General features: G+C 40.2%; 1 protein-coding gene across 1 annotated transcript in view; it reads right to left on the bottom strand.

Annotated features, from left to right (window-relative positions):
* CDON (cell adhesion associated, oncogene regulated) overlaps positions 1 to 9487 on the bottom strand; it is a 59246-nt gene extending 49759 nt beyond the window's left edge. Inside the window, exons 1-6 of the mRNA XM_012664063.1 lie at positions 9393 to 9487; positions 6989 to 7261; positions 5589 to 5735; positions 4584 to 4727; positions 3640 to 3927; positions 1718 to 1987 (exon numbers count right to left, since the gene is read on the bottom strand). Of these exons, the coding sequence (XP_012519517.1) occupies positions 1718 to 1987; positions 3640 to 3927; positions 4584 to 4727; positions 5589 to 5735; positions 6989 to 7261; positions 9393 to 9468 (1198 nt within the window). The 5' untranslated portion in view covers positions 9469 to 9487. The remainder of the gene's footprint in view (positions 1 to 1717; positions 1988 to 3639; positions 3928 to 4583; positions 4728 to 5588; positions 5736 to 6988; positions 7262 to 9392) is intronic.
* Positions 9488 to 12570: the final 3083 nt, after the last annotated feature.

Genomic DNA, 12570 nt, shown 5'->3' with positions numbered 1-12570 from the left:
ACACTTTAAATTTTCTGATGGACTCCTGGGATAACTTCTTGGTCAAGATACATTATCTTTTTTCATTCATTCCTAGCTTGCTAATGTTTTATTTAGGATTTTTACACCCATGTTCACAAATCAGATTGGCCTTTGATTTTCCTTTCTTATACCACCCTTTTGTGATCAAGACTGAAGAGTTTCCATCTTTTCCTCTTCTCTGGAAGAGTCTGTGTAATATTTGGAATGGTCTGTTACTTGCAAGGTTGATAGAACTTCCATAAAACCATCTGGCATGACGTTTTCTTTGTGGGAAGATTTTTAACTCCTAATTCAATTTCTCTGATAGGTGTAGGACTATTCAGGCTTTTTTTTTCTTCTAAGTCACCATTGCTAAGTTATATTTTTCCTCAGAATTTCTCTATTTCTGTCTATATTTGTAAATTATTGTCATAAAGTTTATCATAATCTTAATTTCTGTAAGACTTGTACTTATCCCCCACTTTTATTCCTAATATTGTTTATTTGTACCAGCTTTCTTTTCTCGTGATCAATTTTGCCACAGATTTGTCCACTTTATTAGACTTTACAAAGGAACCAGTTTCTATCTTTATTGATCCTCTATATTTTATCTTTATTTTCTATGCAATTGCTTTCTGCCCTTATTTTTATTATCTCCTTTCTTCTGCTTTCTATGAATCTATTCTATCATTCTTTTACGTCACTCACTAATTTTCAGTCTTACTAGTTAAGGCTATAAATTTCCCTCTAAATCCTGTTTTGGCTGTCTCTCTCACAAAACTTGATCTGCAGCATTTTCATCCTCATTCAGTTCAAAGAATTTTAAATTTCCATTTTAATTTCTTTTCTGGTCCAACTATTGAGAAGTATAATTTTAAATTTCCAAGTACATGTCAGTTTTTTTAAAAAATTATGTTTTTATTATTAACCTTTAAATAAATTACACTAAGGTCAGAAAATGTGGTCTGTATCATGCTTATTCTCTGAAATTTGAAATATTTATAACTCATACCATAGACCAACAATCAATTTCCCTAATTATTTAAAAAATTCTCATAAATCAATAAGAAAAACGACCAATAACCTAATTTTTAAAATGGGCAAAAGACAATAAACAGTCAATACACAGGAATGCAAATTCAAAATGGCTCAAAAACATATGAAAAGATGCCCAACATCACTTATAATAAAAGAAATACAGATTAAGAGGTACTTTTTTTTTTTTTTTTTACCTATCAGACTGGAAAAGATAAAAAAAAAATTGATAATACCCTGGGTTTGTGAGGGTCTGAGGATATGGCAGTGTTATACCTTGCTGGTGGGAGTTTAAAGTGGTAATAATTACAGAGATTAATTCAGTAATATCTACCAAAATTACCAACACATATATGGTTTTATTCTACACGTTCCTTGCTATGAATTTCTTTTATAGGTACTCACACATGTGCAAAATACTCTTTATAGAAGGGCATTCACTACAGAGCTACTTGTAATGGCAAAAGATGAGAAACAGCCATCAATAAGATACTAGTCCGGGGGTGGGGAACCTGCGACCTTAAGGCCACATGTGGCCTTACAGGCCCTTAAGTGCGGCTTTCTGAGTCGCACGGTGATAGAGTAACTTTCTTTTAGCAACAATGATTTCATTTTTAACCACAACGAAAGCCCCTCATCAGTAAAGTAAAATTTCCTGTGATTACATGAACTAAAAGCCTACCTTTTTCAATTTCAAGTCTTCCAGTAGACTGCATAAATCCAATCCCGTTATCTGCCACACACTGATACAGCCCAGTATCTTCCATAGTAACGCCACTGATTTTCAGTCCATTTCCTGCAGTTAGATGTCGTGGGGAAGGATGAATGGGCTGAGCATTATGAAACCAGGTACGGTTGGGGGATGGGTTCCCATGAACATCACAGGTAAAGTACACTGTGGCGCCCAGAGACACTATGTGATCCTGCAGTCCTTTAGAAATTGAAGCGTGTTCTGAAAATAAAACATACAAATTAAACTCTAGCCCTCAAGATGTACTTTTTAAATTATCACACAAGTCATATAAAATCTTCTCTCTACCAATAACTTAGTTGAAATCAAGTTGTTTGTTCACATTCTTCTGTCTTCTGTGGTCACCAAGAAAAAATCAGGAATGCATTTTAACTTTCCATTAATAGGATGAACCATATGTTACTAATAAGCCTTTCATAGATGGCTCCGCCCACTTAACTCCCCAAAACCCACGGACACACACACACATACACAGATAGTTTCTAATCCTGGGGGTTTCTCCTAGCACTTATTTCAGGTGATTAGTATGAAATAAAGAAACAGTTTCCCTGGATTTCACACTGAACAAGAGCCAAAACAGAAGAGTTTCTTCAGAGGTTAAATTATTTTTATGGTTAATTTTGCTTTAAGGTACAGTGTAAATAAAAAGGGGGAAAAAACACACCTTCTTTTAGGATCTATAAAATCTATTTTTACCCAAAAAAGTAAGTCACTTATTGACATCTGTAGCATATGCTTAAATTAAATGATTATGCATGTTAATCCAGTTCTGATTATCACTGAATTTTAAAGCCCATCTGCCATATACTTACATTAATTCCAGTGTTGCTAACCTGCATCAGGCCATGGTTGTAAATAAACACATGCAGAGGGCTTACAAAAATTATGTTTACTATGAAACCACTTCCTACCCATTTTTCTCTGGTTTCATAAAAATATGTTTTGATAAAGGAAAACATTCTCTGCTGCCACACATGACTGTGAGATAGGTAGCTGGTTGAAAAGGACTAGCTCTGGGCCGCGCGTGGTGGCTCACGCCTGTAATCCTAGCACTCCGGGAGGCCGAGATGGGAGGATCGTTTGAGCTCAGGAGCTCGAGACCAGCCTGAGCAAGAGCGAGATCCCGTCTCTACTATAAATAGAAAGAAATTAGCCAAACAACTAAAAATAGAAAAATTAGCTGGGCACAGTGGTGCGTGCCTGTAGTCCCAGCTACCCGGGAGGCTGAGGCAGGAGGATCACTTGAGCTCAGGAGTTGGAGGTTGCTGTGAGCTAGGCTGACACCATCGCACTCTAGCCCAGGCAACAGAGCAAGACTCTGTCTCAAAAAAAAAAAAAAAAAAAAGAAAAGGACTATCTTGAAATAAAGTGTATTTATAGAAATGTGAGTGGAAATAATGCAAATTTTATGAGTCAAACATAGGTGAAACCATCCCAAAAGGGAAAATAAAATGAAACATCGATTTCTTTCTGAGATGACATTTTCTAGTCAGCATTCCATCTTCGTTACAGCTACTGGATACTACACCCAGAGACAGCCCAGAACCTTACATTCTACTGATTTCCATTTTCTTTCCTCTAGGTCATGAAGAAGGGAGAACAAGCTCTGAATTATATAACTAGGTTGGGGTTTAGGTTCCCAAGAACATTCCATGTGAGATGTTCTGTGAGACCCAGAAATGCAGCCTAACTCAGCTCTCCTTTAGAAAAATGGAGGTGTCCTGGCTACAGGTGTAGACATTTCTAGATATTTCCAATTTCATTGTTGTTCACAAATAGATCTTTCCTTCAAACATCAGTTAGATCAGAAAAACGGCTTCATTTGAAAAAACATTTGATAAGCAACGTCTTACCAAGCACAGTAACCATGTAAGTCACATGTCTCAAGTCTCCAGACTTACTCCTCACCACGCAGGAATAGTTTCCGGAGTCCACCGGGTCGATGCTGTCTGTGGCGAGATGGGAATACAACCTTCTCCAGGTGCTTCCCGGCACGACGTCCTGCCCGTCCCTCAGCCAGCGCACTTGAGAAGCAGGGACCCCGCTCACCACACACTCCAAGGTGACAGGGCTGCGGGAAAGAACAGCTAACGCCTGCGGAAGGGTGGGGTGAAGAATGTGGAAACCGTCTGAAGAAGGGCCTGGGGAAGGAAAAGACACCAGATGGTCAGGAAGTGTTCGTGTCCGATCCTTCCTCAGCAAAGCTGTGCATCCCCACACTCCCATTTAGTCCTCTTTATGTTATAAGGCCCTGTTTGGGAGCTAAATCCTCTTTAGCTGAGGATTAAAATTAAAAGATTTTGTAGCCCTTAGCAGTTTGGAAATGTAGATTTCTCAAATTCAGAAGCCACTCCTCTATCGTACCCTGACTGTTGGTGCTTCTTCAGCTCAACCACTGTCATCTAAAAATCAGCAATGATTTTTTACTATATCTGAAAGAGGGAGGACAGATCTTTTTTTTCCATAATGTACAGCTAGCCACCAATTTAATCACCACTGCGATAAAGTTGCATTTCTTCTATAATTTCTTCTTGCTTTAGTGAAGGGCAAAACTCCCCATAAGCATTTACTCTGCCACCTTGACCCAAATTCCTCACTATAAATTGTTATATTTTTAAAACATGTACAGTGCTAGTCTATAATACATTGACATATTTACTTTTTTCTGGTAAGGCTTTCTTTTGATAAACAAACAGGATCCAAAAGAACAACAAACTCTCATTTCCCAACTTTTTACGAGGAATATTTTTGAGGGCTCTTCCTTTTTCTAGTTGCCATCATTCTCCCAGATACTTACGACTCACAAGGAGCTTTCGGCCAATGGGTTCAACTTTTAATTCATGTGTGACGGGATTATAAACTGCACATTTGTATGATCCCTTGTCCTCTAAGGATACATTCAAAATCTGAAGATTCCCCGATGGAAGGATTAAGTAATTCTCTGGGGAAGGAAGCAAGTTCAGTTAGGCCCCTCTCCCTCTGCGATGAACATCACAACTAGAACTAACAAAGCTTAACAGGCGTGCTTTAAATTTAGCCACGAGACCAGCAACAGAGAAGCAATCAAGGAAATTTCATTCCATGGAAGAAAGGGAAAGTAGAAGTAGAAAAGAAAAAAAAAGTCGACAGTGTTAGCCTATTGAAATTAAGCCTAGGGGAAACATTGCAATAACAGAGGGTGAATCTCAAAGTACAGGAAACATGCTCAAAGACACAATGACCACAGCTAGCACCTGAGCAAACCTCTACCTAGAGCACTAGTCACACCGTACTCATTCATTTTCTTTTTCAACTAATACATATCAAGTGCTATTTTCTGCTAACAATGGCCCAGGCACAAGTGATACAGCACGGAAAAAAGCAGACAAAAGCCCTGCATTCATGCAGCCAGCATTCCAGTGGGGGCCAGGGAGTGGCAAAGAGAGGGGTATAGAATAAACAAGCAAACTAAGACATGTGTGACGGAAGGGCAGGTGTGATCAAGTCTATGAAGAAAAACGAAGCTGAATAAGGCGACAGGTGGCAGGGCGTTTATCTTAGGTAGGGCCATGAAGGCAGTCTTCTCTAAGGAAGTGGTGTCTCAGCAGGACCTGAACGAATTTAGGGAGCGAGCCCTCGGGGGAGGGGCTGTAATCACTTACATATTGTAACCCTTCCTTTTGGCCTTCTCCCCTTGACTGCTGAGAGCACAGACAATATAGTACTATCTCATGCATTCTTGCATCCACAGTCCCTAGCACACAGAGGCTATTTAATGAGCATTTGTTCTGCATGCACCATTGGCTTTCATAAAAGGTCTCACCTGTGGAATGTTTCAGCCATTTTCCCCGGATTTTATAGCGCACCTCAGCTTTGGGGTTACTCTCTGGTACCCTGCAGCCAATGAAACCAGTATTTTTTTCTTCTGCTGTAATAACATGCTTTGTGGATGAACCAAAATCACCAAGAACTGCAATAAACAAGTAGATAGATAGATAGAGAGATACAAATTCAAATTATATTTCCCAAAGGAAATTGAAAAATTAGGAACAATGTCTGCAGTATGGCCTTTTGTGGCCTCTAACCCCAGTCCAGAGGGCAACATGATCTTTTCATTTCAGAAAGCAGCTGGGGCAGAGATACACGGTTGAGGGCTGAGATCTAAGTCACGGCACCCTTTTTCTAAGTCAGTGCTTCCAGGAGACCATAAAAATACTAACTGCTCCTAAAATGTCTAGGAGAACTATAAAAAATAATTATTCCCATTCTGTCAAGATAAATCCTTCTCAACTCAGTCCCCTCGTCAAACTCACTCTCCCTGTGAGTCTCTATTCTCTTTGTAGCTGCTCACGTACGTAGCAGTAAAATGGTTTCTGGGATGAACCCAGGACATCAAAAAGCAAAGCCATAAATCATTCAGGTTATCTGGGTGCCCTAATCCGGTCTCAGCGCCTCCCTTCAGGAAGGGTCTTCACTGTCTCCGGTGCTCTCGGCGCTCGGCGCCTGCCACCAGGAACTCAGCTCTCCAGGGTGTGTCCGGGAGCTGCCCAGGGTCACAGCTCTAGAAAAACATTTACTCTTCTCAGTTATGACAAACTCACTACTCCCGGGGAATACAGATCCGTTCTGTAAATAGGGTTCCCTTACAAAGACATTACTGGAAGCCATCACCGTTTGAAAGGCAGATTAGCTCAAACTTACTACGAAAAACCACGCATTCCAGATTTTCTGTAAGTTCAATATCAACATTCCTTTCTTTACAGTCAGTTATTATTTTCCTGCTTCTTTAGCCTTGTTTCAATTAAATAAATTAAAATGGCTCAATAATCAAGGCAAGTAAAACAATTAGACATGAAAGAAAGACAAAGGACTGCACAAAATAACTGAGTGTCAAAGTAGACAACAGCTCTTTTAATGTTATCGATATGAAGGACTTTTATTAAATACGTAAAAGGAAATCGTCCAGAATTCACATTAGAAAACTGTCCTGCGTCACTTGAAAAAAAAGAGAGAGAAAAACCATTTCCATACCGTTGTTACAGAAGAAGACACTAGGCCAGGCTAACAGAGTTCAAGTACATTTCCCCCAAATTATACAGTCAGAGTCAAGGCTGGGGCAAGAACTCCTACATGTCTCACACCAAAGCCTGTACTCTTCCCACTATTCAAACATACAAGTGCTAACAGTGATTTCATGTTCAACAGAGACAAAACTAAACTCACTTGCAGTGGATACCGTTGCCGGGCCGCTCACAATCGCACCGACGCTGTTGTTGGCAACGCATTGGTAGGAACCCGAAAGGGAGGGGCTCAGAGAAGAAATCGTCAAAGTCCCCCCATGGATCTGAATATGTTCCATGTTTCTGTCCAATCTTTTTCCATTATGCAACCATGAGATATGAGCGGTCACAGGTTTAGCAGAACAATGTAGTACTACGGGTCCACCGAGTTTCTGGATAGCAGAGAGTGGCCCAGAAATAAAATAAGGTGCCAAGTCTACAAGGGAACATTCCCCGTGTGCAAAGAAACGGGGAGGGGGTGACAGCGGGAAAGAGAAAGGGAGAGAGAAAGAAGAGCACATTAAACACGTTTCATCTGCATCTTTATAACTAAAGGTGAGCTCTTATTTCATCTGTGTATGTTATGGTTCTTGATACTTGTAAAAGTTCTAGCAAAATTCTTCTAAGCCTATTTTGGGGAAGAAAAAAAGGGCAACGTGTTAACTTAGGACTTAACAATTAGGGTAGAAGAGATGAAAATGCTTATGATGTAAATCAAATATAATATAAATTCTATTAATGAGAAATAACAAACTGCTTTTTTAACAAAGTGACTTGTAAAAGTGGAAATTAAGAACCGGAAAAAGTGAAGATGACTTTCCAAATAAAAAGAATTTTCTATTTTACAATAGGATTTGACTTACGAGAGAGCAAGTTATTCCATAAATGAAGGCTACAGCATTTCTTGAATACTTCCCTTTAACAAAAAATAATGTTCAACTTTTAAGAAAACAGAAATAAAAAGTTAAGAAGCCACAACTAAAATACAAAGTCTATCCCTCCTTCAATATAAGGCTTAATATTTTTATTTGGTGTTTGAAATAGCTTCATTTGTTATGTCTGTTCCTCCAGGAACTTGGACAGGGGGTGTTCTTGCACTAATGTATCAATACAGAGTCTCCTCTCATCCAAAGGGAAGAGGGGAGCAGGAATACTATTCATCTGGTGGAATAAAATACTTAATAAGGAAAAAAATCAATAAATTACTGAATCTACTTTTACAGGATATTTAATCAGAAATGAAGATTAAAGAACATGCCACTCTTGGCTGAATCTGGGGGGTTGTTTAGCAAAACACAAACAAATAAAACTATTAAATCAATTTGTGCCTTACCAAATCTAATATACAGTATTTTAATGGATTATATATATATAAATATTACTCAATGAATATACATCACTGTATTTGTATACACTTACATGTCCATTTTTACGTAACTCTAAAATAAAAAGAAATACATGTGGCCTATGTATTAGGCTTAAAGTTTATATATACACTTAACAGTAAACAAATTTGAGCTTTTCAGGAACCCAAAGAAGCACCCAGTAAATTAGGCAAGGTCATGAAAGAAAGTGGCACACTTGGGCTTTGAAATAAGTTCTCTCTCTCCAAGTTGAATATTACACCATGCTGACTGTAAAACTTCTCTTTAGTGGTATGTATTTAGCATTTTATTCCTGTTATCATTTCCAACTCAAAAATTTACAACATATCCTCTTATTGAAAAAAGTGTGATCAGAAAATATTTAATTTTGAGGCAACAAAAGGAATAAATTACAAGGAGAAGAATGAGACGGCCTGCTAATGCCCAAGTACTACCAAGAGATCCTTTTTTTTTTTTTGCAGAAAGAGTCTCACTTTTTCACCCTGAGTAGAGTGTAGTGGCGTCATCTTAGCTCACTGCAACCTCCAATTCCTGGGCTCAAGCGATCCTCCTGCCTCAGCCTACAAGCAGCTGGGACTACAGGCGCAGGCCACCGTGCCCAGCTAATTTTTTCTATTTTTAGTAAAGATGGGGTGTTGCTGTTGCTCAGGCTAGTCTCAAACTCCTGGCCTCAAGTGATCCTCCCGCCTCAGCCTCCCAGAGTGCTAGGATTACAGGTGTGAGCCATTGTGCGCAACCCAAAGAGATCCTTAAATTGCTTAATTAATCAAGTTTTTTAATCATATAGCTGGTAAAAAAAATCTTAGAAACATCTTTAGAAACCACTATTATCAGCTGGGCATGGTGGCTAATGCCTAGAGCAACCCTGTCTCTACAAAAAAATAGAAAAATTAGCTGAATGTGGTGGCCTGCTTCTGTAGTCCCAGCTAGTCAGGAGGCTGAGATGGGAGGATCGCTTGAGCCCATGAGTTTGAGGTTGCTGTGAACTGTGATGACACCACTGCACTCTAGCCCAGACAACAGAGTGAGACCCTGTCTCTCAGCAAAAAGAAAGAAAGAAAGAAAGAAAGAAAGAAAGAAACCACTATTATCAGCAATGCACTGAAGGTAAAACTTGTTCCTTATAGGATTAAGATGATGAAAGGCTTCAACCAACCCCCACCCCCATTCTTCTGTTCTTACCTGAACTCACAGAAGAGCACAGTATTGCAAGAGTAACATACAGCGGTATCCATAAGGATCCAAGATCTGGAGGCATAGCGTCAAATTACAGAAGCAGGCAGGACAGATTTCTAGAGCGAAACTCAGGTCTTGGCTCACTGAGAAACATTGAAAAAGAAAAAAGAAAAAAAAAATCTAAACCACAAAAATCATTGCAATCTTTCACTTGAACAGCTAGAGTTGTAAGTACGGTGGCCGCCATCTATTTCGAAAGTTCTCTATAGATTATGACAAATACAAAGCACTTATTGATCCACATCTTCCCAATTCACAAACTGATGTCTAGACATTAAATTGGAGTTAGAAGTTTTATTCATTCTTCCCAGGTGCCAGGCTACCTCTTACTACACAGAACTACTCATTCCAAACGAATACATCTGACAGTGCATTTCTATTTATGTATCTCACAAGCATATAAAACTCAACACAACTAACATGAATTCCTCCTCTACGTTCCCCCAAATAGTAACTAGAACAAAAACAACAAAGTAATAGCTAACACATATACGTGCTTACTACGTGCCAGACACCATTTCAGTGCTTTTAATACACTAATCTCCACGACAACGTGATGAGATAGGCACTACTGGTTTTCTTCCCTTTTTTCAGATGAGGCCCTCAGGCTCACGGACTGTTCAAACAGAAAGAACACCAAGGGCAAGCCTGTGATGGGGTTGAGCCAGACACTTTGGTGAGAGTGGAATGAGCCAGAAAGAGAGCAGGAAGGGATGAAGTCAGGTCAGAGACGAAGGCTAGGCCAGGTCACACCCAGCTTTCAAGGCCATGCTAAAGACTGCAGGGGTTTGTTCTAAATGCAACAGCAAGCCCTCGGAAGACTTGGAGAAGGGGTGTGATATGATCTCATTTATGCTTTAAAGAGATCACTGGCTGGTGGAGAACAGACTGGCGCCGGGCAGGAATGGAAGAGGGAGGCCGAGCAGGAGGTGCTGTAACCACCCAGGGGACAGATGAGGACACGGCGGGTTAGAGCAGCACGTCAACCGTGGAGGTGGTGAAAACAGTTGTATTCACAATATGGTCTAAAGGTGGAACCAACTGGATGTGCTGAATACGGCTTGGATACGGAGTGTGGGATAAAGAGGTGTCAAGGGTAACTCTGGGGTTTTGGTGAAACAGTAATAGCTCTGTTCACTGAAACGTGGCTGACTGGACAGGAGAGGGGTAGCCAGCAGTTCTGTTCTGGCGAAGGCGAGTCTGGGATATCCCAGTACAGCGGCCAAGCTCACGGCGGCACGTGTGAGTCTGGAGCTGCGAGGAGAGTCGAGCTGGAAATGTCGATTTTAGACGTACAAAAGCCTCGCCACTAGCTGAGCCCTCTCTCAGGACAGTATGTTTAGAGGATTGAGGAGAGGAGGAGAGGAGAAGAGAGACCAAGGAAGAGCCTTGGGGCAGTGCAACCATTAGAGGCTGAATAGAGAAGGAAGTAGCAATGGAGACTCAGGGAAGGCAGTCAAGGAAACAGACGGAATCCAGGAGAATGCTGTGGGAGAAAACGAAAAATATTTCTAGAAGAGTGATCGACGGGCTCAAACACCGATGAGACATCGTCAGAAAGGCCCAATGGAGAGCACAGGTGGTAGTCACAAGAGTGGTCTCAGTAGAGAGAGAACAAGAACGTGTGGTGGGATCAGGGTAGAAGGAGAAGGGAGGAGACTCAGGAAGCGGGGGCAGACCACTCCTTCGAGGGTTTTCTATACAAGGGCGGCAGAAGACAGAATTGCTGAACACCGGTGGTAGTCGGGGCTGGGGGGGCATTATATTTTTAATATAGAGATAGTGTGGCACATTTAGCAAAATTTTAAAAATTTCACAAAACTTAGCACTGGCAAAGATGTGGGTAAACATCACTATTATATTGTTGATGGAAATACAATCAGTAAGTTCTTTTTGAAGGTAATTTGGCAGTATCTATCAAAAATCGTTCATTCATGCAACATATTTATTGAATGCTTATCATAGGTACTATTTTAGAAGCTGGAGATTCAGCAATTAAAAATATCTAAATAAAAATAAGTAAGTCAGACAAAAATTTATACCTGTATTCAAGTGGGGCAGATGGCTAATAAACAAGATAAATAAAATTAGTAAAATTAACAACATCCATGCCGTCCTTCAGATACAGTTAATTCTTTCTCTTCTGTGCCACCTCTGTACCTTGGACGTGTATCTGTCAGTGTACTCATCACTCTGTTGTGTAACTTATCTGGTCACATAGCTTTGACTTCTTTGAAGGCAAGAATGACATTATTTTAACTCTGTAAAATTCTAATGCCTAGCAGAAAGTGGGCACTTCATAAATGTTTCTTAAACTGAGTGGACTACCTTAATATAATGCAGTTCCCAGAAGTACCTTAAGAAGTAGTATTTAGTAAGAACTGCCATCTTATCTGAATTCAGCATATTCTAGCTATATTATTTATTCCTTCACTCATTTATTCATTCATCTGTATAATGTTAAAAATCAGCAAAAATACAGTGAGTGCCTGCTATAAACCAGGCACTATGCTAGACTAGGGTACTGGTGTCTGAAAATTCGGCCCCACATTCCCGCTTAGCCAGAGCTGCACGATGGACCTATGACTGTGGTGCTGTAATAATGACATTTCAGAAATGAGAATTTCATGAGCATTTTCATTTATGCAAAGAAAGGTTAATCCTAACCATTAATAAAATTGGGTAGTAATACAGCGCAAGGCACCCCAAGCACGGCTCTCAACAAATCAAACAGTGTCTCCCAGAACCTGCTCGTCGTCTCATGCCAGGTAGCCCGAAGTCTCAAGGTTCCAAACTCAAGTTTATCCAGGTCATGGTTAGCAGGTCATGGACCCTTTTCAGATTTTTTCTTGCCGATCTCTTTTAAAAATTGAGAGAGGACATCCTGGCACCACTCACCGGCAGAAGAGTCCAGCTGTGTGAAAACTTTCTGGTTTATTTGAACTCTTGCTCAGTCCAGGGCTAGGAGCTGACGCGGCAGTGGTGAGCGGTCAAGGCCAAGTAAACACCCCCAAAACCTGATAACAGGAGACAGTTCCCTGAGAGAGCAAGGACAAGAAGGATTGTTTCTTCCTCTTGCCAAATCTTTCTTCAACTATTTATTTATTAAAAAGCAGTGAAACAA

This window comes from Propithecus coquereli, unplaced genomic scaffold, assembly GCF_000956105.1.
Source record: "Propithecus coquereli isolate 6110/MARCELLA unplaced genomic scaffold, Pcoq_1.0 Scaffold856, whole genome shotgun sequence".
NCBI lineage: Eukaryota > Metazoa > Chordata > Mammalia > Primates > Indriidae > Propithecus > Propithecus coquereli.
The sequence above is the reverse complement of the archived record's forward strand: the minus strand, read 5'-3'. Positions and strand labels throughout refer to the sequence as shown.